The 26,188-nt window shown below is 44.8% G+C and overlaps 1 protein-coding gene across 6 annotated transcripts in view; it reads left to right on the top strand.

Moving 5' to 3' along the window:
* Positions 1-26,188, top strand: part of YTHDC2 (YTH domain containing 2) — a 130,498-nt gene that overhangs the window by 15,134 nt on the left and 89,176 nt on the right. For all 6 annotated transcript variants that reach the window (XR_006387417.1, XM_044275923.1, XM_044275921.1 and 3 more), the window contains exons 6-8: positions 6,836-7,035; positions 8,908-9,074; positions 21,000-21,102. Coding sequence is in view for 5 of the 6 variants with exons in the window: in XM_044275923.1 (XP_044131858.1) it covers positions 6,836-7,035; positions 8,908-9,074; positions 21,000-21,102 (470 nt within the window). In the remaining variant the exon portion in view is untranslated. The remainder of the gene's footprint in view (positions 1-6,835; positions 7,036-8,907; positions 9,075-20,999; positions 21,103-26,188) is intronic.

The following is a 26,188-nucleotide window of genomic DNA, read 5'->3' as shown; positions in this document are numbered from 1 at the left end:
GGGAACGGATCCGCTTGAAGATGACACCATATGGCTCAATCTTCAAGCGGATCCGTCCCCCATTGACTTTACATTGAAAGTCTGAACGGATCCGCTCAGGCTACTTGCGCACTTGCGAAATTTTTCTAAGTTATTAATGCAGACAGATCCGTACTGAACGGAGCCTCCGTCTGCATTAATATGATCGGATCCGTTCAGAACGGATCCGATCAAGCGCAAGTGTGAAAGTAGCCTTACAGTTGCATACAACATAGTGGGAAGCGGGGAAAAAATTCCAATTGGGGTGATATTGTAAAGAAAATGCAATTCTACTACAGTTTGGGATTACGTATATGGGATTAATATTGTTATATTTTGATTGTATGGGCGTTTTCGCACCTGGCGATGCCAATGATGTTTGTTTTTTATTAGTTAAGTATTTTTATTTTAGGGAAAGCATTTTTTTTGTTGTGCTTGTACTCTGTCTCATGTATGCTCTCTTCTTTAATCCAAACAGCTGACCATAATACATATTTCTTCTAGAGTTATCCAATGTCAGTGCAGTTATTTTATTTTCGCTTACCTTTTTAAAGTACGGCTTTTTTTTCCCCAACTATACCAGTAACGTCTGCGTCTTTTTTATTTTATAGCTGCAGATGCTGCTTGCATTTGGCATGTTTTAAAAAAGCTGCAGTTCGGGACTAAGGTGTCAGCTTCTTGGCATTTAAAGAGGACCTATCACCACAAAATGCAGCGCAATAGAGCAGGAGAAGCTGAGCAGATTGATATATAGTTTTATTGGAAAAGATTCAGTAAAATACATTTACAGAGCATCTATCACCTTTAGGAATGGAACTTGGAACTGAACCCTAGTTCAGGAAATGTGTTTTTTTTTTGTTTTTTTTTACATTTATGAAGTTATTACGCAAAGTTTTGCGAGACTTCGTGAAGTAATAACGTCTGCTCATAAGAGCCAATAGATTCTAATACTGTACAGAGCTTTATGAGAAGTTTTATGTGAAACGACTTCGAATGTTTCATCCGATGTCGATTCACTTATTCCTAGTCACCATGATCAACCCTATTACACCAGACATACTGCCTGGTAGGGTTGGTCATGGTGACTCAAATAGTCCTTTTTCTCTGTAGTCAGTATTACCAATACAGAGATTTTATTATCTTTAGCTATACGCAAATTAGGTGCTCGGTGCAGTGAAGGGCTGGCCTAGCCTCTTGGAGCATCGTTTCACCTCCACCTCTCCCTGAACTCCAATGCATGCGCTTTCAGCCGCAGTGTCATTGGAGTGGTTCTGACTTCTCTGATATTCTTACTGCATCGGCACGTGTGAGATTTCAGGGCGATGCATCAGAGCAGTGAGGATGCCTGGCCCTGTCAATCTCACAGGGAAGCAGAGTGACAACAGGGAGAGGTGGAGGTTAAGTAGTGCTCCAGGTGGCTACGTCAGTGGTACTCAGAGCAGCTTTTTTTACATATACCGTATTTTTAGCCCTACAAGACGCACAGCTGCCACTAGGAGGTGAGACTAGCTGCAGCTGCCACTAGGAGGTGAGACTAGGCTGAAATGTGTTAGGCTCTCTTTGGCTGGAGGGGGTATAGCCATCAGAGGAGGAGCTATCAGTTTTTAGCTTAGTGTTGTAGGAGGCAGACCTCCCTGCTTGCAGCAAGGTTTCCCACACAGGGTCATCCACACCGTGATTAAAGCCAGGAAACCAGCGTCGTCCGGGATTTGTTACAGAACTTGGTCTTTTTTGCGTTTCTGTACGGAACGTAACTTCCCCCCGATACGCTTCTCCCTTTCCACCATCCTTTCATTTCTACAGTCGGGTCTGGATTTGGGTCTTGCTCTTAGTTCCTTGAAGGGGCAGATGTCGGTGCTGTAAATTTTCCTATCGTTCCCCCTTGCCTTCTTGGGACTTGGACCTGGTTCTGGGTTCCCTCCAATTGGCTCCATTTGAGCCTTTAAACACAGTTCCCCTCCATATTCTCTCCTGGAAGGTTGCTTTCCTGGTGGCTATCACTTCCATTAGGCGCATTTCGGAGTTGGCAGCACTTTCCTGTAAGGAACCCATCCTTATTCTGCACCAAGATAAGGCGGTGCTCCGACCTATGCCTTCTTTTAAGCCGAAGGTAGTCTCTGCATTCCTTGTCAACAAAGACTAGGGAGCTGTCAGCTGGATGTGGTTATGGCTCTCAGGATTTACTTATCCGTCTCAAGCACTTTCCGCCGTACGGACTCTTTATTAGGGATGTCCCGATACCAGTATCGGTATCGGGATTGATACCGGACATTTGCATGAGTACTTGTACTCGTACAAATGTCGCCGATACCTCATGGCCCAGATCAGCTGTGGCGGCGGCTGCAGCCTTGTGTCCCATCTTCTCCTGGGCGGCGGCTGCGGCGGCGTGGCCCTATCTTCTCTTCCGGGTGGCGGTGGTGGCGCTGCTCCCAGCCGATCAGCGTGGGGACGGCAGCGTGGCCCAGCTGATCGGCTTGGGGGCGGGAATTCTGTGCATTTGTGTTTCTAGTCCTATGCGGTTGCCTAGCACTGGGAGGAAGTTAAAGCCACTTCCTCCCAGTACTCTGACACATCTGTAGGTGAAGGATTGCAGCAGGCTAGGTGGGTATGGTGGTGCATGAAATGGAGGAGAAATTCAGTTATTTTCTCTCCATTTCATTTTAAAACAGACAAAAAGTGAATAATAAATAAAGGTGTGTGGGGGGATGGGCATATAATAGTGATCCCCAACCAGTGTGCCTCCAGGTGTTGAAAAACTACACCTCCCAGCATGCCCGCACAGCAAAAGGCTGTCCGGGCATCCTGGGAGTTGGAATTTTGCAACAGCTGGAGGCACGCTGGTTGGGAAGCACTGGCATATGCCCATTCTCTCCCTTCATATGCCCATTCCCCTCCTTATATGCCAGTGTTTCCCAACCAGTTTGCCTCCAGCTGTTACAAAACTACCTAAAACTGTTATAATTGGTAATTGGTGTCGGTGAGTACTAAAAAGTATGGGTACTCGTACTCGACCTTAAAAAAAATGGTATCGGGACATCCCTTCTCTTTGTTCGTTACTCCTGAATGTCCTCACAAAGGTTTGGAGGCCTCCAAGGTGACAATTGCTAGGTGGATTCGCTAGCTGAGGCATACCGCTCCCGGGGCAAGGCGCTGCCCCTCGGTATCACAGATCACTCGACCAGGGCGGTGGGCGCGTCTTGGGCTCGCTTCCACCAGGCTTCAGCTTCACAGCTGTGCAAGGCAGCGACTTGGTCGTCCTGGCACACTTTCACAAAGTTTTACTAGGTGCATACTTTTGCATCAGCGGACGCTGCGCTGGGCCGCAAGGTCTTGCAGGCAGCAGTGTCTTAAGCTTCCGCGAGGCAGTTCTCCATGGGGGTGTGTTCTTCCCGCCGGTGGAATGCTTGGGAAAGTCCCACGGTCCTGTGTCCCCCAATGATACGAGTGAGAAAACAAGATTTTTGTGGACTCACCTGTAAAATCTTTCTCGCTTAGTTTATTGGTGGACACAGCTCCCACCCATTATTTTCCATTATTGCTGCAGGTGCTAGCAGTTTGTTTGCCGGTGGGGTCCTCAGTCTGGTTCGGCCCTTCCAGCATTAGTTGTGTTCTGGTTTATTTCATGTATGTTTGTTTTTTTGTTTTTTTTCCTACTCCTACTGCTTGGGCACAAACTGATATGCGATCTCATGGCTGGAGGGGGTATGGAGGAGCTAACAATTATCAGCCTAGTGTCGCCTCCTAGTAGCAGCAGTAGCTATAACCACGGTCCTGTGTCCACCAATGAACTAAGCGAGAGAGAGATCTGGTCTTCATTTACAAATACACTGCACCTGCATCTGTGCTTGTCCTGTTAGGAGTTCAGTGCAGGTACAGTGGTCAAATGACCCTCCATCAGCAGCCATTTTATGGACAGGACTTTTGCGTGGCCAACACAAAATACTTTGTATATAAGGGAGAATACCTTAGGAAATATAGAAAATGGTGCAGAATTTCAACAAAGACTATGTTAGTAAGTGCCATATAATCATCTCACAAACCCATTGGTCAACAGTTGTCAGAAAGTGGCCAACCCCTTTAAACTGATGTACTAATCCTATTGCACAGTTCTGCTTCTGAGACTTTTGCTTATTTTTCTATTTGAGATAAATTTAGTTTGTCATATTCTCTCAATAGACCTTTGTATGAAATCTTTCATTTTTTTGTATGCTACATACACAATGATATTCTGCATTTTCTTCTTGATAAAGCATCCAATCATTGAACCAAAAATTGACCATTAGAATTGCTACTGTACTGCAGATGTTGAGCTTGCAGTCGTATGTCTGAAATGAGTAATGTCAGAATGTAATGTTTGGTTGGGACCTACTCCTTTTTCTAGCGGCGATCTGTTCTTCCTACTACAGGAGAATCCTTAGTACGTGACAGCCCTCTATGACGTCCATATGGCTAATTTGGAGAGAATTGGCTTTGGACCACGTGTGTTCAGAAGTTAAAAATAAGAGACTCCTGCACTCCAGCGGATTGCTTAACCCTTTAAGGACCCATGACGTAGCTGTACGGCATGGGTCCGATCCCTAAACATGGCGCCCGTTCACACGTGCAGCGGGCGCCTTAGCCGCGGGGTTTCTGCTATTTTAAATAGCAGAGACCTGCAGCACATCATAAGGCTGATTGCATTCATCTTACCGTTCAGATGCGGTGGTCAAATCTGCGCAGACCGGAACAGGAAGTCGCGTGCTTCCGATCCAGTAACAGCTTTCCCCGGCTGAGATTGGGGAACCTGTTACCTTGCGCTAATTGACCGAAGCCTCAAGCAGGTTCAGAGTCAATTAGATGTACCGTATATATCAATACAGGCCACTAGGTGGCAGCCTTGTATTGATACTATGGTTATTATTGTCACCCAAGGTGAATAAAAAAGAAAGTTTTTACAAATTTGTAAAAACTTTCAAGTTCAAATCGCCGACCTTTCCTTAAAATAAAAATAGGTAACCAATAAATTAAAAAATAAACAGCCAATTTGCCATTTTTTGTCACTTCAACTACCCAATATTTTTTTTTTAATAAAAAGTGATCAAAACGTCGCACACACTTAAAATGAGCCCTCACACAGCCATGTACACATAGCTACAAAAAAGTTATAGGGGTCAGAATATGGTTATGAAAAAAAAGAAACATTTTTCCTCAAAGGTATTTTCATTTTATTATTTATTATAAAAATGCAATAAAAATTATACAAGTGTGTTATCGTTGGAACCGTACTGACCTGGAGAATGAAGATAACAGGTCAATTTTTCCGCATAATGTACAACGTAAAAAAATAAAATAAAAACCTTTATCAGAATTGCGGTTTTTCCCAATTCTACCCCGTTTGGATTTTTTTTCCCCGCTCCCTACTACATGGTATGCAACCGTAAATGGTGCCATTAGAAAGTACAACATGTCCCGCAAAAAGCTATAAGGCTATGTGAATGGAAAAATAATAAAGTTAGGGCTATGGGAAGGAGGAGTGAAAAACGAAAACGCAAAAATGGAAATCCCAGGTTCTTTGAGGGGTTAAAGTGCCGTATTCATTTAATAGGTGGACATCCAATCATTTATCCAGTCATCAGTGTGTTAAAATACATATAAAGAGCAATCAAGGTTATGGGTTTCAAAGTAAGACATAGTGATCATAAAAAACTGTTACACACTTAAAGTAGTATTGACATTTGCTTGACAAGGAACTCATGTGGAACTGTAGGATTAAGCCCCAGAAGTGAGGGATCAAGCTCCTTCTGTTCCACAGCCCCTGTTCTGGCGCTACATAGACAACAACTGCCCGGCACTCTACAGCGCCTTTCATATAGGGCATCAGCCCAGATTCTCCAGCGCTATGCTTCCACCTATTCCTTGCTGTCTTTATCCCCTCTAGTGTGGCTAATCTAGGTATGCAGGATTATGCATTATATACACTGTATGTTATTTATTAACATACATTGTATGTTTAGCTCGATTAGGGGATGTTCTGCAATATTCACATTAATGCACTGTTCCACTATCTACTGGATATACAATGAAAAAATATAGCTTTGAATAGTCTTCTCGGCATAGTTTACTCTTCCTGCCACTCCAGAGAACAATACCAGGATAAGCAGTATACTTTATAGTCTTTTATTTTATTTTTTTCCTCCATGTATAATGCAAATGTCTCCTGGAGACTGGATATCAATATCAATTATGATAATAAACGTGTAATTGTTTGTTATGATCACTATGTCTTACTTTGAAAACCATAGCCTTGATTGCTCTTTGGGGCACATTTATTAAGACTGGCGTATTAGACACCGCTCTTTATAACCCCTATACCTGGCGGTGGATCCGCCAGAGTTCTGACTTTAGACCATTTTCCACGCCTAAAATGGGAGTAGAAAATGGTAAATGAGACTGGCCTGCCGGCCCGGCCCCCTCTCTGCCCATGCCACGCTCACTTTTTTAGACCTGGCGTGAACAGGGAGAAGTTGCAGATTGCGGTGTAAAGAACCTTTTTGGCCGCAATGCTTGTCAGAAATACACCTCATTTAGGTATATTTGTGATTAATAAATACCCCCTTTATTTGTATTTTAGTACTCTGATGACTGGCTATCCACCTAATAAATGAATGCAGCACTGTAAGCAATCCAGTGGACTTCGGGAGTCTTTTATTTACGTTAGTTTGGGAACCGTCTCGTGTCAACCACACTCCTGAATTGGAGTGCCATCAAATCTATCACTGTTGAAAAATGATGACATTTGCCAGATTTAGGTTTATTTATGTTAAAATTTCCTTTGTAGAGAGCCGTGAGATGAGCAAAACCAGTGGACGACTAAACAATGGCATCTCCCAAGTTCCAGTGAAGAGAGGGGAATCGGAGTTTGACTCTTTTCGTCAGTCGTTACCTGTATTTGAAAAGCGAGAGGAAATTGTTCAGGTTATTAAAGATAATAAAGTTGTTCTGATTGTTGGAGAAACGGGCTCAGGAAAAACCACCCAGGTAAGTCCATCTGACATAGTTTTTTGCTGTAATCTGAATGAACTTGATAATCATCTTGTATGTGCACCCCGAAATAACACCCAGAAAGTTACACTAAGGGTGCGCCGCTTATAGAGGATTTTTCACTGCTGATTTTGCTGCAGACTTACCATGGATTTCATTTCACCCTGTGCTTGCAAAAAGTATAATCCACAGTGGATATCCTCTGCATAAATTCACATGCTGTGGATATCAATTTTCCTTTTTTTTTTTTTTTTTTTTTTTTTTTTTTTTTGCAGTGTGGTGTTAAAATTTGTGGTTGTTGGCTGCTCTGCATGGGAGATCCATCACTCAATCCAGTTCCAGGCATTCTTGATGGGGGAGAGATCTAGCAATGAAGCTGGCCATGGGAGCTGCTGGATACCCTGAAGAGCATATTATGTAGTGTGTGCAGTGTGTGGGCAGTAGGGCGGCAGCTATCGATTATTTTAGTAATCGAGTATTCTATCAATTATTTTTTATGATTAATCGAGTAATCTAATAACCCCTCCCCCCCCCCCCCCATAACGTTATACATGCCAAATCACAGGTGCCCCCATTTCCCCATGCCAAATCACAGGTGCCACCATTTCATCCCTGCCGCTGCTGGGAGTCCGCAGGAGACGCGTCTTCATCCCAGCATGCACTGGGGACCTGACATCACACACAGCGTTAGCCAGCGCGCTGACGATGTGTGAAAGCAAGGTCCTGCAGCGCAGTGCCGACGGGAGGCCATGGAGCGGTGAGTGAGAAGCTTCATTTCACTCACGCTTGATGTGATTTAAATGAATCCTCGATGCTGAAAAACTGCATCGAGGATCTTTTTGCCTCAATTACATCGATTTAAATCGATGAATCGTTTCAGCCCAATACTGATTATTCAAGTACTCTAATAAGAAAAAAATGATTAAAAGAACATTTTCCTTTATAAAAACTCACCAGCCCCCTCATGTCGTCCTCAGTGCCATCAGCCCCCTCCATGACATCAGTCCGCCACCATGCCCATCAGTTCCTCTCCCGTGCCATCAGCTATCCCCAATGCCGTCAGCTTCCCCTAGTGCCATCAGTCCCCAATACTTACCTTTCCAGCTAGAAGCGCTGCCTACACTCCACAGCTCTTCCATCGTTTCCTTCACCCGACTCACTGGGACTTGATGTCACACAGCGTCAAGTCATAGTGCACGCTTACGTGCACTACATCCTGATGATGTGTGTACGTCAGGAGGACAGCGCGGTGCCGACCGGCGGGAGACCATGGAGCAGTGAGTAATAGCAAGTGCTTCACTCACGCTCCGCGGTCACCTGGTACAAACGAATCTTCGATGCAAAAAATTTGCAACAAGGATTTTTTATTTTTTTTTAGTTACTCGATACAGCCCTAGTGAACAGGTATTATCTTGTTGGAACACCATGTCTCTTAAAAGGGCAGTAGGATTGGTTCCACAATGTTCTGGACATATCGAAGTGCTACACAATGTGCCCTTCACGGTATTCAGTAGCTCCTCCACCAATCTTGATTGACAGATTTTACCCCCATCAATAATGCCTGGGACTGGATGGGTTGATAGCTCTCTCATGAACAGCAGCCAACAACCACCTTGGCTGAACTGTGGGTCCTAGTTGAAAGAATTTGGAATGACCTACTACGGGAAGATATCCAGCATCTGTATGACAGTTACCGTGGCAGACTATAACGGATGCCGCCCACTATTGATGTGACCCTGACTAAACATATACCCTGCTGCAAAACAAAGGGTGCACCAACCTGGTTGTGTGATCATTGACCAATCACCATTAGGAGTTTATGCATGAACATACATTATATTTATAGCAAATCTATATTTTATCTGTAAGATTCCCCAGTTTCTTCTTGATGACTGCTACAAAAATGGAATGGCTTGTCGAATCTTCTGCACTCAGCCGAGGCGATTGGCTGCAATTGCTGTTGCTGAAAGGGTTGCTTCTGAAAGGGGAGAGAAAATTGGTCAAACGGTCGGTTACCAGATTCGCCTAGAGAGCCGGTATGTGCTTTACTTAGTTACTTACTAAGTTATGTCTCAGCCAAAACAGTGTAATCTAGATTATACATTTTAGTCTTGTAAAACTGTAAAACTAATTAATGTCTAAACTTTGTCAACAATTGCAATGTCTACGTAAATAACTGCCAGTTTCACTGGTGTCTAGGAAGTTGGTATCTGTGGTGTTTTAGGACCCTGCCAAATAATAATTTATCTGTGGTTCTTGGACTCCTGTAGGTTTGAAATGGGTGGCGTAAGGTTTTGTGCTTGTGCCAATCCTTTGACTGTTCAGATTAGGAAGGGATTACCTTTTTAATCACCCCTGTTTAAACATACTTTTTCTATATATGAAAAAATAAAATCAAAGCTAGATCATCAGTATCTGATCAGTGGGGGTCTGACACAACATGGATGCATGCCGATCAGCAGTTTGAGAAGGCCTTCTCGCAGCTTACCTAGCACAGCGCTATACATTTTATAACGGCTGTGCTTGGTATCGCAGCTCAGACCCATTCACTCAAATCGGGCTGAGCTGCGCCTAGGCCATGTGACCGATGAACGTGTTGTCACTGACCTAGGAAAAGCTGAAAGAAGGCCATGGCGTTACTACGAGCGCTAGTTTCTTTCTCAAACAGCTGATCGGCAGGGGTCCTGGGTGTTGGACGCCTACCGATCAGTTACTGATCCACAGGATAGGTCATCAGTATAAAGGTCTCAGAAAACCCCTTTAAAGAGGTCCTGTCACCACAAAATGGAATGCAATCTGAAAGCACCATGTTATAGAGCAGGATAAGTCGAGCAGATTAATATATACTTATGTAGGAAAAGAGTCAGTAAAACTTGTACTTTTATCTACATTTATCTTTGCTTTTTCCACTTCCTGTGAATCAGTAAAGGAGGGAGGGGTTATCAATTACTGACAGCTATCTTTTATGCACACATAGACACAATGCTGTCAGTCACTGATAACTCCTTCTTGTACTGATGGGTATTCAAAGGATGTGAAACAAGCAGAAATATAAATGTATAAATTACAGGTTTTACTGAATCTTTTCCCACAAAACTAGGGATGAGCGAATCAACTTCGGATGAAACATCCAAAATCAATTCGCCTAAAACTTTAGTCCAATACTGTACGGAGCGAGCGCTCCGTACAGTATTAGAATGTATTGTCTCAGATGAGCCGAAGTTATTACTTTGTGAAGTCTCGTGTGACTTTGCGTAATAACTTCATAGATTAATTTTTACTGTAAAAAAACAATTTCAAGAACTCTGGTTCGGTTCCAAGGTACCACTTGGAACCGAACCCGAGTTTGGGAAATGTTTTTTTTTTACAATAAAAATTCATCTATAAAGGTACAGGTCCTTCTCAAAAAATTAGCATATTGTGATAAAGTTCATTATTTTCTGTAATGTACTGATAAACATTAGACTTTCATATATTTTAGATTCATTACACACCAACTGAAGTAGTTCAAGCCTTTTATTGTTCTAATATTGATGATTTTGGCATACAGCTCATGAAAACCCAAAATTCCTATCTCAAAAAATTAGCATATCATGAAAAGGTTCTCTAAACGAGCTATTAACCTAATCATCTGAATCAACTAATTAACTCTAAACACCTGCAAAAGATTCCTGAGGCTTTTAAAAACTGCCAGCCTGGTTCATTACTTAAAACCGCAATCATGGGTAAGACTGCCGACCTGACTCCTGTCCAGAAGGCCATCATTGACACCCTCAAGCAAGAGGGTAAGACACAGAAAGAAATTTCTGAACGAATAGGCTGTTCCCAGAGTGCTGTATCAAGGCACCTCAGTGGGAAGTCTGTGGGAAGGAAAAAGTGTGGCAGAAAACGCTGCACAACGAGAAGAGGTGACCGGACCCTGAGGAAGATTGTGGAGAAGGACCTATTCCAGACCTTGGGGGACCTGCAGAAGCAGTGGACTGAGTCTGGAGTAGAAACATCCAGAGCCACCGTGTACAGGCGTGTGCACGAAATGGGCTAGAGGTGCCGCATTCCCCAGGTCAAGCCACTTTTGAACCAGAAACAGCGGCAGAAGCGCCTGACCTGGGCTACAGAGAAGCAGCACTGGACTGTTGCATGTCATTCGGAAATCAAGGTGCCAGAGTCTGGAGGAAGACTGGGGAGAGGGAAATGCCAAAATGCCTGAAGTCCAGTGTCAAGTACCCACAGTCAGTGATGGTCTGGGGTGCCATGTCAGCTGCTGGTGTTGGTCCACTGTGTTTTATCAAGGGCAGGGTCAATGCAGCTAGCTATCAGGAGATTTTGGAGCACTTCATGCTTCCATCTGCTGAAAAGCTTTATGGAGATGAAGATTTCATTTTTCAGCACGACCTGGCACCTGCTCACAGTGCCAAAACCACTGGTAAATGGTTTACTGACCATGGTTTTACTGTGCTCAATGTGCCTGCCAACTCTCCTGACCTGAACCCCATAGAGAATTTGTGGGATATTGGGAAGAGAAAGTTGAGAGACGCAAGACCCAACACTCTGGATGAGCTTAAGGCCGCTATCGAAGCATCCTGGGCCTCCATAACACCTCAGCAGTGCCACAGGCTGATTGCCTCCATGCCACGCCGCATTGAAGCAGTCATTTCTGCAAAAGGATTCTCGACCAAGTATTGAGTGCATAACTGAACATAATTATTTGAAGGTTGACTTTTTTTTGTATTAAAAACACTTTTCTTTTATTGGTCGGATGAAATATGCTAATTTTTTGAGATAGGAAATTTGGGTTTTCATGAGCTGTATGCCAAAATCATCAATATTAAAACAATAAAAGGCTTGAACTTCTTCAGTTGGTGTGTAATGAATCTAAAATATATGAAAGTCTAATGTTTGTCAGTACATTACAGAAAATAATGAACTTTATCACAATATGCTAATTTTTTGAGAAGGACCTGTATTACGCAAAGTCACACGAGACTTCACAAAGTAATAACTTCCGCTCATCTGAGCCAATACATTATAATACTGTACAGATTATTGGACCGAAGTTTTATGCAAATCCGAAGTCGATTAGCTCATACCTAATCATTCTGCTCTGCTTCTCCTGCTCTACAGCAAGCTGCTTTCCGATTGCATTGCATTTTGTGGGGACAAGTCCTCTTTTTAAAGGGGTTCTCCGGGAATTAAGAAAATGAAAATACTTAAATATTACTTTTATTATAAATATATTCCCAAATATATTTCATTAGTTATAATGGCTCGTTACTCATCCGTCTCATTGGGGGACACAGGCTTTGACCATGGGTATAGCTGTTGCCACTAGGAGGCGGACACTAAGCACACAAAGTGTAAGCTCCTCCATCTTCAGCTATACCCTTCCTACAGGGACTAAGCTAAATCAGTTTTAGCTTAATGTCTGTAGGAGGCAGACCTTCTCTGCGTTGCAGGTCTGCTAGTTTACTAATGTCTCTTTTTTTTCCTTCTAGCGGGAAGCTTTAGGCAATCTTTTAAACTGCCTGGACTCCCAACCAGGAGACGGGAGACCAGGGGGTCACCCAAACCCCCTGCTTGTTCCCGCTATCTGGAAGAAAAGGAGGACCACGGCCGCCCCAGCAAAAGTCCTCTCTGTTTCCGGTGTAGTGTCCCTCACCAAGGGTGCGCATACCGAAGGTGGTGATCCGGCTGGAGCCATGGGGGCAGAAGACTTCGGACAGGTGAGTAGGAGACTGCCCACAGTGCCCCCCCCCCCCCTCCAGTACCCTTTCCTCCCCCCATATGATGGTCCCCATGTGGTCGCCCTGTACTATGGGCAGCAATGAGAGACCTTTAAAAGTTAAATGGCACCTCGGGCATTCGCCTTCCAGGGCCAGCATGCACGTCTGCTCCTACTGTGTGGCTGCACACCGCAGCGCGTCCTCCTGCGGCTTCTTTAGTCTGGCGGTGTCTTCCTGAATTCCGGGGAGAGGAGGGGGCGGAGTTATCCTCCTCTGTGTTGAGGACATTGCCGCTTCCCTTAGGCCGCCGGGGCCATTGTTAATTGAGGCCCGGCTTCGTTTGGGTCTTACTACTGGGGGCGTCAGTTTCCACCGCGGGTACTCCTGAATGCACCTGGGAGAGGAGGGGGGCGGAGTTTGCTCCTGAGCGCCACTTCCTGGTTGGCATGTCGGTTCTGAGGCACCCGGGGCCGTTATTAATGGAGGCCCTGGCTTCTGTGTGGCCTGCTCCTGCAGGGCCCCCCATGGCTTATTTTTTCCCTGGCCAGTGTCTGAGACGGCCAAGGATGCCGGCCTGGTTCTGGCGAGCATGGGGGTGGGGCCAGAGATGATGGGTGGGCACTGAGAGCCATAGTCATTTTGGGGGCGGGGTGCCGGGGGTGTCATTATGTCTGAACCTAGGACCCATTTTGCCTGTGCGTCTTGTCGCAAAATTTCCATCCTCTCAGTCAGACTCCCTCTGCTTTGCGTGTGTTGCGTCGCTATCAAGTGGCTTGGCTCCGGACCCGTTGCTTCCCGCTGCCCAAGCTACGGAAGAACCGGAATGGGTGCTTTCCCTGTCTAGGGTGGTGCAGGATGTCACCTATACCAACAAAGCTATTGTGGCTTTATAGGGGCGTTTGTCGGCAAGGCAGTCCTCTGACCAGTCTGACTCTGGGGATTATGGGGCGCGTCCCCATTGCGGCTGTCCCACAAAACGGGCCAGAACATCCCCCCACAAAAGGGTGTCTGTGTCTCCTATTTCCTCGGCATTCCTCTTCCTACTAGAGAGTCTCACTCCGATGTGTCCTCAGCTGAAGAGGCATGTTCTGAGGAGAGAGGGTCAGATGAGGATGTTGTCTCACTGGAGGGTCAGTTGCTCAAACTATCCTCCATGGTGGACAGTTTAAAGGGGTTCTGCACTTTGTTTAAACTGATGATCTATCCTTTGGATAGATCATCAGCATCTGATTGGCGGGGGTCCGACACCCTGGACTCCGCCGATCAGCTGTTTGAGAAGGCAGTTTACCGCTGGCCGAGTGACGTCACGACTTGTATCAACTGGCCTGAGCTGGGCTAAGCTCCATTCAAGGGAACGGAGCTTAGCCGCGCCCAGGCCAGTGATACTAGTCGTGACGTCACTGGGCCTGCGGTAAACAGTGAGAAGGAATCGGAGCTGCTTTAGGTGGTTGCTGTTATTGAGACGTGGCAGGTTGAGGATACAGCTCCATCATCTGCCAGTCCAGGTGTTTCCTTTTATGAAGTCCCGTCATTTGCACAAGTGTTTCCCCAGCCACTAGGAGTTTGATTCCTCTCTCTCCAAGGAGTGGAATTTCCCTGATAAACATTTCATGTTGCCAAAACGCTTGGACGTCCTTTATCCTTTTCCGGAGGATTTGACTAAGAAATGGTCGGCTCCACCTATAGTGGACCCGCCAGTTTCCCGCTTGACTAAACATACTACCTTGCTAGTTGCGGATGGGGCTTCTTTTTCTGATATCAAACATAAGAAGCTGAAAGCATTTGCAAAATCTGCCTTTGAAGCAGTGGGCACAGCACTGCAGCCGGTGTTTGCCTCTACATGGGTGAGCAAGGCTATGAGAGAGTGGGCAAGTAATTTTACGTCAGGGTCTTGACCCAGGAGTCCCCTCGAGGGAACTTGCAGATGTGGCCCTGCAGCTCTCGCATGCCAGCGCATATATTTGTGAAGCATTTTTGGACGCGGCCAGGTTTATGGCTTGCTTGTCAGCCCTGTTGGTGGCTTTTGGCCGTACCCTATGGCTCTCCTGCTGGGCGGCAGATAATGCTTCAAAGCGGACACTAACGGCCCTCCCCTTTACCGGCAGACTTTTTGGTAAGCGCCTGGATGAGATCATTTCGGACGCTACTGGTGGTAAGAGCACCCATTTACCACAGAACAGGTCCACAGATCGGAATCGCAAACCTTCCTTCAAGTCGCGCCATTCCTGGCATTTCCGTCAACAGGGCTTCATTCCTTTAACCCTAAGAACTCCGCTGCATGACGGGCGGCTCTCAGCGGCCTCCATTCGGGTGGGTGGCCGGCTTCATGTGTTTCGACATGTTTGGCTGGCTCACGTCTCAGATGTGTGGGTGAGAGAGGTCATTGCAGAGGGCTGGATTTAAAGTCCTCCCCTCCGTCACGTTTTTTTCGTTCATCTCCTCTGGCCTCTCCCCCAGCCGCAGATTCTTTTTTTTATGGCAATTCACACACTGCTGCAGCAAGGTGTGATTGTTCTGGTTCCTGCGCAAGACCGTTTTCAGAGGTTTTACTATAATCTCTTTGTGGTTCCCCAAAAAAGAGGGAACAGTCCGTCCCGTTCTGGACCTCAAGGCGCGCAACCGTTTCCTTCGTGTCCGCAGATTCCGGATGGAGTCACTGAGGTCGGTCATTGCGTCCATTGAACCGGGAGAGTACCTGTCCTCGATAGTAGTGTTGAGCGAACTTGTGTTTTAAGTTCGGGTTTGGGTTATCGAAGAATCGCTTTATGGATTCTAAATTCCGTTATAGTCTGTGGTAGTAGAATCCATAACGCAATTCTTTGATAACCCGAACCCGAACTTTAGACGCCGAGCTTAAAACACAAGTTCGCTCAACACTACTCGATAGACATCAGGGACGCTTACCCTCACGTGCCCATATGTGTCAGTCATCAGAGGTTTCTCCGGTTCGCAGTGGGTCCATTTTACTACCAGTTTGTGGCCCTCACGTTCGGCCTGGCCATGGCTCCAAGGGTCTTTACGAAGGTTTTGGCAGCAGTCATGGCCCTGCTCCATGCCGGGGGGATCGTGGCGATTCCTTACTTGGACGATATCCTGGTGAAGGGGACGGCGGACAGCTTGAACATTGTTCTAGACACCCTGAAGCGCTTCGGATGGATCCTGAACAGGCAGAAGTCTTGTCTTTATCCATTGCAGCAGTTGACTTATCTGGGTATGGTACTGGACACTTGTCAGGCCAAGGTGTTCTTGCCTCCAGAAAAACTATTTGCTGTTCGTCTGCAGATTCTTCCCTATGCTCAATTCTATACCAGAACGCTTTAGCAAGCCATTCTGTCCAGCTGGAATCGCTCCCCAGCCTCCTTGGATTGGCTAATGTGTCATTTTGCCCCAGTGAGCTGGACCCTCAGATGGTGGATGGTCTCTCCAATGTTGATGTCGGGTCACTCGTTCCTCCCTCTCAGTTGGAAGGTGTTAACGAAGGACGCAAACCTCAAGGGTTGGGGGGGAGTGTTGGAAAATCTCTCTGTTCAAGGAGCCTCAAGCTTCAACAGTAAGGTTGAGGACTTCGTCACGTGGTCCAGGGGCCCCATGGCCCTGGCATGCGACGCGCTGGTGAACCCGTGGAGTTAGTTCACGTTTCCTTACGTGTTCCCGCCTCTTCCTCTCATTCTGCGTCTCCTCTGGAAGATCTTGGCCCCACGCAGGTTGTGGCACGTGTCCCTAGTCACCCTTCTCGCCGATGAACCTTGGCGTCTTCCTCTTCGGGAGGACCTGCTGTCCTCCTCCCGAAGAGGACAGCAGGTCCTCCAGGCGCCGTTTTTTCCACCAGAATTTAGGATCGCTACATTTAACCGCATGGCTGTTAAAGCCGCTGTACTGAAAGCTCGTGGGTTTTCGGATGCGGTGGTCCAGACCATGATTCGGGCCAGGAAGCCGTCGCCTTCCAGAATCTACCACCGGTCCTGGAAGTCCTACTTTAGTTGTTGCGATCGACGACAGCTGTCTTCCGCTTTTCCTTGCCGTGACTTTTGGTTTTCCTGCAGTCGGGCATGTACCTGGGGCTAGCTCTTGGCTTTCTTAAAGGGCAAGTGTCGGCTCTCTCCATTCTTTTTCAGCGAAATTTAGCTTCGCTTTCGGCGGTTCTGAATTTTCTGCAGAGGGTGCTGCATGCTGCGCCCCCTTTCTGTCCTCCATTGGATCCTTGGGATCTTTTTTTTTTTTATACATTTATCTTTTATTCTTTTTCTTATATATGCCAAGTAATAGAGGGGGGAGCACATATAACAATACATATGTCAATACATTTAGAGCAGTGTATCTAGTTACATGTTATGGTGACATACATATATAAAAGACATCTATAGCCGAAGTTATCCTGACATTAATATCATTTCTTAAATACATATCGAGGTTCATCAGCTCTACCCCCAAAAAAAAACAATAAAAAAAGTGGGAGACCCATTTCCCCCCCCCCCCCCCCCATTGTCCCCCACCCGCCAATCCCGTCTAGTCTGGTCTGGTGCGGCGGCCCCGCGGGGCGATGGAGCACTCTTGCCCCCATCTGAGGTATCTATCAGAGTTTTATAGTATCCAAACCAATTAGTGTGGGCCGTGTTTAGTAACATTTATTATTCAAGAAAGTGGGGTATATTTATTAATACTGGAGTGTAGCCTCAATGATAGCACTAAAAGGGCATCAGTTCCAGTCAGGAAAATTCCTCTCCCCATATCAACTTTCTCTATATGCCCATTTCAGTAGCAAAATGCACCCCACATCGTTTCATACTCTCGAAGTTTGTCATTCTTGTCATTAAGGTTTGCCATTCATTAATTGTCGGAAGTCTATCTTTCACCCACTGTCTCAAGATTATTACCTTGGCCAATAGGAAGCCCCTCAACCAATAAGCCTGTTCATCTTTGGAGGTTTTTTTTTTATATTCAAGAGGGAGAAAACCAAGCACAACTACTTGAATGGTTAAAGGGGGGCTGGTCCTGTTTTGTGCCGTCATTATCTGAAATATACTATCCCAAAAGGTCCTAATCACAGGACAATCCCACAGCATGTGTACGATCCCGGCAGCTACAAGGGAGCATTTCAAACAGCTAAATTCTAAGCCCTTATTGCTATATACTTTGGATAGGAGGCTCGGAGTGACATATAGACGGTGTATTATTTTAAATTGTAACAATTGATATTGTCGTGAAGAGGAGGCCTTCTTGATATTTTGATAGATTTCCCGCCATTGTGAGGGATTACATTCCCCTATATCCGCATTCCACTTAACTACACTTTTAAATTTAGTGGTTGTACTTAATTCCTCAATAAATCTCTTATAAATTAGTGAAATCTTAATTTTATTCCCGAATAAATTATAACAGAATACTAAAAACCCTGGGGTGTCTTTTATAGGTATTTTTTTAAGAGTACATGCTAGTGCGTGATGTAGTTGAAAGTATCTATAGTGCTCTAGTGCAGTTCTTGGTGTCAGTTGATTCAATTCCCTTATTGGTTTAATTTTCCCTTTCATATATATATGTGAAACTAATGTGATACCTTTTTGAATCCAATATTCCTTTGCATTAAGTGTCGAGAATTCTGTTAACGCGGGATTGTCCCATATCGGGGAGAAGTCCAGAATTTTTGGAGCCAGAGTCAATTTCTTAATCCTGTTCCAAACTTTCTGCAGCGCAGCCCCAATGGGACAAGACTGACTTGCATCCTTGGGATCTTAATCTAGTGCTCAACGCTCTCCAATGTTCTCCGTTTGGGCCTTTGCAGCAGGTGTCACTGCGCTTCCTATCTTTATAAGGTGGCTTTTTTTGGTTGCAATTACTTCTATCTGTAGAGTGTCGGAACTCGCGGCGCTGTCATGTCGGTTGCCCTTCCTGATTCTCCATAAGGTGGCCCTTCGCCCTGTGCAGTCCTTCCTGCCGAAGGTGGTGTAAGCATTCCATCTAAATGAGGAGATTATTCTTCCTTCATTTTGTCCGGACCCAGTACGAGCCATGCGGGTTTGTCTGTCCCCAGATGGCATCTTTCAGGCGGACGGATTCCCTGTCCGTGATTCCAGAGGGGCTGGCAGCGTCAAAGACTTCCATTTCCTGATGGATTTGTTTGGCTATTGTGGAAGCGTACAGTGTTAAGGACCGGGCTCCGCCCTTCCAGGTGACTGCTCATTCGGCTCGGACAGTGGGGGCCTCTTGGGCGGTGCATCAAGGGGCTTCGGCCATCCAGGTGTGCAAGGTGGCTACTTAGTCGTCCATACTTTTTCCAAGTTTTACAGAGTGCACACCTTTGCATCTTCTGATGCTTCTTTGGGGCGTAGAGTTTTGCAGACAGCTGTTCTCTGATTGGCAGGGGGGTTGAAGTTAAGCCCACCCTCAGGGACTGCTTTGTACCGTCCCATGGCCAAAGCCTGTGTCCCCCAATGAGACGGGTGAGAAAACTAGATTTTTGTACTTGCTGTAAAATCTGTTTCTCTTCCGTTAATTGGGGACACAGCTTCCACCTATTCTCTTATTTATGGGCCTTTTCGGGCCTGTGTGGTTCTGGGTTTGTACATAATGTAATTTTCTGGTGTCTGGTTTCTCCTACTGCTTTTGCACTAAACTAATTTGGCTTAGTCCCTGTAGGAAGAGTATAGCTGAAGAGGGAGGAGCTTATACTTTGTGTGCTTAGTGTCCGCCTCTTAGCGGCAACAGCTATACCCATGGTCAAAGCCTGTGTCCCCCAATAAATGCAAGAGAAACAGATTTTACGGTAAGTACAAAAATCTTGTTTTTGTCTCGGGAACAATCATTAGGAGAAATAAAATGGCCACCGTCCTATTAGTACACACAAAACCGGTCCTAATCACACAGGAGGACAAGTTACTTCACAACACTGATCTAAAATTGCTGTCTCATACTCCTCTCCTACTTGTATTGGATTATGATCCTGAATACAGTTTAATACGATCTTCAGCTGAATCTCTGTGGGAATGAAGTTCATAAGGAGACTTGGAAGTACAGGAGGAGGGTGGGATGTGGCTGATGAGCAGCAGCACTTGTATACAGTCTCCATTACCACAGCCCCAAATTACCACAGTCTGTCCTGTCCGTTCTCTCTGTATTTCATGTCTCCTCATGAGCTCCGCTCCTACAGAGATTCATGTGAAGATCTTATCAGCTGTGTTCAGGATCATAATACCTGACAAGTAGGAGAGGATGATGAGGCAGCTCTTTAGCTCAGTGTTGTGAAGTAACCTGTCCTCCTGCATGATTGGACAGGTTTTGTGTGTACTAATAGGACGACGGCCATTTTCTTCCCCTAATGATTGCTACCTAGACAAAAAATAAATTAGTTAATTAAAGCTAATGAAAGGTATTTGGGAATATATTTTATAATAAATATTTAAAGTGAGTCTGTCACCACAATTTGCCCTTATAGACCACTTGCATAGCACTATAGCATAACTATATATTAGTCAAACGGTACCTTTTGTCTTTTTGTTTGGATGTTCACCAGGGGCAAAAACTGAGTTTTATTCATATGTAAATGAGGGCTCGCAAGTGCCCAGGGGCTGCGTTCGGGCTGTAAGTGCCCAGGCCGCTCTTCCTTCTTCTCACATAACCCCTCCCCAGCCTGTTGATTGGCCCGCCCTGTAAGCCTCTTACGTTATCCAGTGTACTGGCCGATATCCCGCCCGCGCATGCGCACTGCATTGAATGATGCTGCTGCCCACAATGGTCATCAGAGTGCGCATGCGCCGGCGGGATATCGGCCAGTACACTGGATGACGTAAGAAGCTTACAGGGGTTATGTGAGAAGAAGGAAGAGCGGCCCTGGGCACTTACAGCCTGAATGCCGCCCCTGGGCACTTGCGAGCCCTCATTTACATATGAATAAAACTCAGTTTTTGCCCCTGGTGAACATCCAAACAAAAAGACAAAGGTACCATTTGACTGATCTATAGTTATGCTACAGTGCTATGTAAGTGGTCTAGAAGGGCAAATTGTGGTGACAGACTCCCTTTAAGTTTTTTCATGTTCTTAATTCCTGGAGAACCCCTTTAAGTCACTTTTTTTTTTTTAGCTAAAAAAATGAACACATTTGTATCAGGTTGAGTGGTGTAACCTGAAATCTTTACTACTAGTTAGGGTGGTAATTGCTGGTCCTTAGAATGCTACTGTATAATAAAATTCATTAAAAATTGTGCTGTGTTATGCATTTAAATTAAATGCATTCTCTGTCTTTAATAGGGTTTCTCCAAAGACACTCCTTACCTTTTGCACTAATGGAGTCCTCTTGCGGACTCTAATGGCTGGAGATGCTGCACTTTCAACTGTAACTCACGTCATTGTGGTAAGAAATACTATTTATAAAATGCTAAGAAGTAGGGAGCAGGTGAAGAATTTGATGGTTGGGATCTCTGCTCTGTGACCCCCCAACAGTAGCTAGAAAAAGGGGCTTATGTCCTTTCCCTTTCTTTTTGTTATCTGGCTTATTCAAGAACTGTTGGATGCATTTCCCTAATGTACCCCACTGTATAGTCATGTATATAATGGCATACATTGGCTATTTAATTATTTTTAAAGATAAAATGTATACTGTGTTTTGTACTTTACTGTGGAAATTTATACAGGTAAGTATAGAAGACTAGGATTTACTATACAGTAAAAAAAATATAAAGGTTTGCCGATCGATTTTGGCCTAGAATATGCGAAAAGTTAAACTCATGAGTTTTGTTGGTGACAAAACTGATGATTCCCATCATCTTGAATCAGGATTGTCTCAGACTGCATTCAGTTTGTTTCCAACTGTGTGGTATTAGTATGTCATTAGTTTTTAATGTCAGTGAAGAATACACATCCAGCGTCTTGTACGACCATTGTTTGTGAAAAATGACCCCCACATGGATAGCTTCTGTGTGCTGTCAGTTTTTTTTCAGCGACATATTGATTTCAATGGGCCAGTACACCTTTGAAAATTAATGAAGACACAATCGATCTCCATGGAGGGATGGTCTTGTGAAAATACTCATTGATTTTGAATGGCTCAGTATTTAATCCGGGTGCGGTTTTAAAATCTGATGGCACCCAGGTGTGAAAATTGTTCTTGTGAATAAGCCCTTATCTGAATTTTTATACTATAACTGTCCCTATATACTGTAGGATAGCTTCTCCCTGCATTCACAATAGTGAGCGCTTACTGCTTGGAGTCATGTATCTCCAGTTGGCTGGTTAGTTATTAAGCGAGTCGGGGATACGGCAGAATCACTCACTGACAGAGCTGGCCATGCTGATCACTGAGAAATAGGGAGATGAATATGTACTTAGTCTACATATATTAATCTACTGTCCACTATGTAAGGGAGCAGCGAGGGCACATGGGAGATGTGCCTCAGCAACGTTCATTTAAGAGAGAGCTGATAAGGGACATTTTGGGGATGTTTTGTATAAACTGTATTAGAAAAATGTTCCCAATCTCTGTCCCTATATATTAGAAAAAAAACTATGTGAATTACACTTGAATTTTTTTTTATCACTTTTATGTAAATGTTGCCATGCCAATTTTTTTTATATTCTGTTTCTAACAAAACCAAAATGGTCAGTTTTACAACTCTCAGACAGTTGCTTATTGAACTCTCTTAGATTCTTGAAGGGTATACCTGCCTAGTTATACAGTAATATTGTAGCAGTGGGTATATCACTCATGTACCAGGCAGTTTTGCCACTCAGGAGCCTGGAAAAGCAGTGTGACAGCAACATTGTATGGAGCTTGATGGAAGACATTTGTATTAAAGGGGTTCTCCTGTTGGGTATATAAAGCAAATTATATATAATATAATTAACGGATCAAAAGAAAAATTGTGCAAATGATATTGATCCACAAGGTGGACATATACACAGCTCCAAGAGTTCGATCGAGAACCTAATTATTTTGTGCAATCAGTAAAACAGGGTACAAGCGTCTATGCAAAAATATAAATGGTTTATTATACAATAGTTTAAAATACAATCAAAGATTAATTATTGTAAACTTCAATAATATACAATCATATGCAGTACCCAGAATTCAGTACTATATGGTGCCAACAAAACACTACTCAACCAACACAAAAATATTATGCAATACGGCTTTAAAATTGTGAGAGATATAAAATCAATAGACTTCGCCGCCCATGTCGTTCTTCTAGCCCGCCCCACTCCTGTTGATTGACGTCCGATTTGCCTGCATCTGTCTAAATCCCGCGCCTGCGCCGTGCGCTTCTGTATTCGGCACAGGCACAGTGAGTCAATGCCGCGCTCCTGGTGCCGACTTCCTCACTACGCCTGCGCCGACTACGTTACAGTGAGGAAGCCGGCACCAGGAGCGCGGCATTCACTCACTGCTCCTGCGCCGAATACAGAAGCGCATGACGCAGGCGCAGGATTTAGACAGATGCAGGTAAATCGGACGTCAATCAAGAGGAGCAGGGTGGGCTAGAAGAACGACATGGGGGCGGCAAAAATGGTCAGTAGACTGAGCCTCTAGGTGCTGAATCGACGCCCACATAGCACCTAGAGGCTCATTAGCATATGGATAAAAGTATGTTTTTTAGGTGAACGGCCGCAGACAGAAGTGAACAAAGCATACTGTTATGTACTGCTGACAGCACATCGCTAGTGTCAGTCGGCTACAAATGGCAAAACTGATGGTAGAAAATCTTATGGTAGAAACCCTTTAAAGGGATTCTGTCACCTCCCCTAAGGCAAAAAACGATTTAAAACCAGCCATGCAGCACAGCTTACCTGGATTAGGCTGTGCTGTTCAATCTTGAAATCCGTCCAGCAGTTAGTTCAAAAAACGAGTTTGATCAATGAGGAAATGCGTCCTGAAGGTGCCCAGAGGGGCGTTTTTTTCTTCTGAGAGAGCCCAGTCCCGCCCCTTTTTCAGTGCCCAGCCCGCCTTCCTTGTATTTTCTAACTGCCGCCCCCAGCCTGCCACAGCCTCCCCTTCCTCTCCTCCCCCTCCCTCTTGCCGAACGAAGTCTCGCACAGGCGCAGTACCCACTGAGGGCTGCGCCTGTGCGATCATCAGGAGACTGAGGGCGGCAGCTTCATCTTCGTCACTGGGCATGCGCCGAGCCCAGTGACGTCCGATGCTCGCTCTTCCCTCAGCAGGGAAGAGCGAGCATCGGACGTCACTGGGCTCGGCGCATGCCCAGTGACGAAGATGAAGCTGCCGCCCTCAGTCTCCTGATGATCGCACAGGCGCAGCCCTCAGTGGGTACTGCGCCTGTGCGAGACTTCGTTCGGCAAGAGGGAGGGGGAGGAGAGGAAGGGGAGGCTGTGGCAGGCTGGGGGCGGCAGTTAGAAAATACAAGGAAGGCGGGCTGGGCACTGAAAAAGGGGCGGGACTGGGCTCTCTCAGAAGAAAAAAACGCCCCTCTGGGCACCTTCAGGACGCATTTCCTCATTGATCAAACTCGTTTTTTGAACTAACTGCTGGACGGATTTCAAGATTGAACAGCACAGCCTAATCCAGGTAAGCTGTGCTGCATGGCTGGTTTTAAATCGTTTTTTGCCTTAGGGGAGGTGACAGAATCCCTTTAAATGTATAATAGATTGTTACAATAACACTAGCTCTTTGAACGGCGCAGTAATCTTCCGATGGACTTACTTTGGCCTACATAAAAATCCATACAAAATAGTGAATATAAATCAACATTGCTCTTAAAGGCAATGAATACCCATCATAATTAAAATAAGTAGATATAACTGTTTACACTTATGAAAAAGCACAACACTTCAGGAATTAAGAAAAAGAAAATACGTAAATATTACTTTATTATAAATAAATTCCGAAATACCTTTCATTAGTTACAATGGCTCATTTTGTCTAGAGAGCAATTATTAGCAGAACTAAAATGGCCACCGTCTTATTGGTACACACAAAACCTGTCCTAATCACACCGAAGGACAAGTTACTTCAGAGCACTTAGGTAAAGAGCTGCCTCATTTTCCTCTCTGCTCTGCTTGTCAGGGGTTATGATCCTGAATACAGTTTTGATCTTCAGCTGAATCACTGAAGGAACGGAGTTCATGAGGAGATATGAAGTACAGAGAGGCGATGGGGATGTGGCTGTGTCCTGCTTTGTGATTAGGACAGGTTTTGTGTGTCCTAATAGGCGGCGGCCATTTATTTTCTCCTAATGATTGCTTCCCAGACAAAATGAGCCATTATAACTAATTAAAGATATTTGGGAATATATTTATAATAAAATAATATTTAGGTTTTTTCATTTTCTTAATTCCCAGAGAACCCCTTTTAACTTAAGATTTTGTTTTAATATTTTATGGACTACAATTTTCAAACCTAAAAGCCATACGCCTTGCCTCCTGTGTGTATATCCGGCAGAGTGGCAGGACTACCTATCCTGAGTGTTGATATTTTTTTTTTTTTTTTTTTTTTTTTTTACAGATCTTTAACCTACTAATCCATACTAACATTATATTGCTCCTGCTTTGTTAATGCCAAAACTTAATGAACCACTCAGCATGGAGGCAGTTCTCAACTTTTCTCATTGGTTATAAAATGAAAAACAAAAAAAACATTGCAGATAAAAATCCCATCCATACTTACAGCTATAATTAATTGTAAAGTAGATGGGCTGCGGATCTGCTGTAGCTTGAAACGACGCACTTGTAAGTGATGAAGCGACGTGGCTGGGAGCTTGTAATAAACTGGAGATGAAGGCACCTTCAGCTTTATATCTGTTTGTTCCTTGAAGTGATGACTGATGTTCCTGCCACAGTCAAATCGATCGCCATCAATCTAATAATTAAAATGTCGCTTTCTAGCATCACATGACAGTTTTTATCAGTGTTGTTTACTGCTCTCATTTTACTCTGTGAATTCAGGTGGTAGTGATTTCTGGGTTGTTTTTTAGGCAGCAGTATTATACATCTGACGAATGTGACATGCTTCACAGCTTACATATACAGGACATGTTCCCATTGACAATAATGGGATCCGATGGAGATCCGCCCACTACCCGGCAAATATGCCAGGGTTCAGCCAGACAAATACCACTGCATGCAGTGATTGGTAATGTTCTGTTTATGGATCACATATATACCTGTTACCTATGACTGACCTAGGAGAGCATTATTATTTTGTTATTGCATTTTACTCATCTTGGGATTAAGATTACTTTTCAATTGGTCTTTATTAAAAATATTCAGCAGCTTTGTCATAAAGGGTTAAAGGGGTTGTTTCATCTCAGACAATGGGGGGCATATCACTAGGATATGCCCCTATTGTCTTAAATGGTGCAGGTCCTGCACCTATATTGGGAATGGATTCCTGCAAGGTGGTGGCTGGAGGACTCCGGTCTGGCCACCACCAAGCGTTCTCCCCATGGAAGTGAATGGGACCGCACTCCCATTCACTTTTATGGGCCCGA

The sequence above is a fragment of the Bufo gargarizans genome, chromosome 1, assembly GCF_014858855.1.
Source record: "Bufo gargarizans isolate SCDJY-AF-19 chromosome 1, ASM1485885v1, whole genome shotgun sequence".
NCBI classification, from domain to species: Eukaryota; Metazoa; Chordata; class Amphibia; order Anura; family Bufonidae; genus Bufo; species Bufo gargarizans.
Note: the sequence above shows the minus strand (reverse complement) of the source record. Positions and strands in the feature narration are given on the sequence as shown.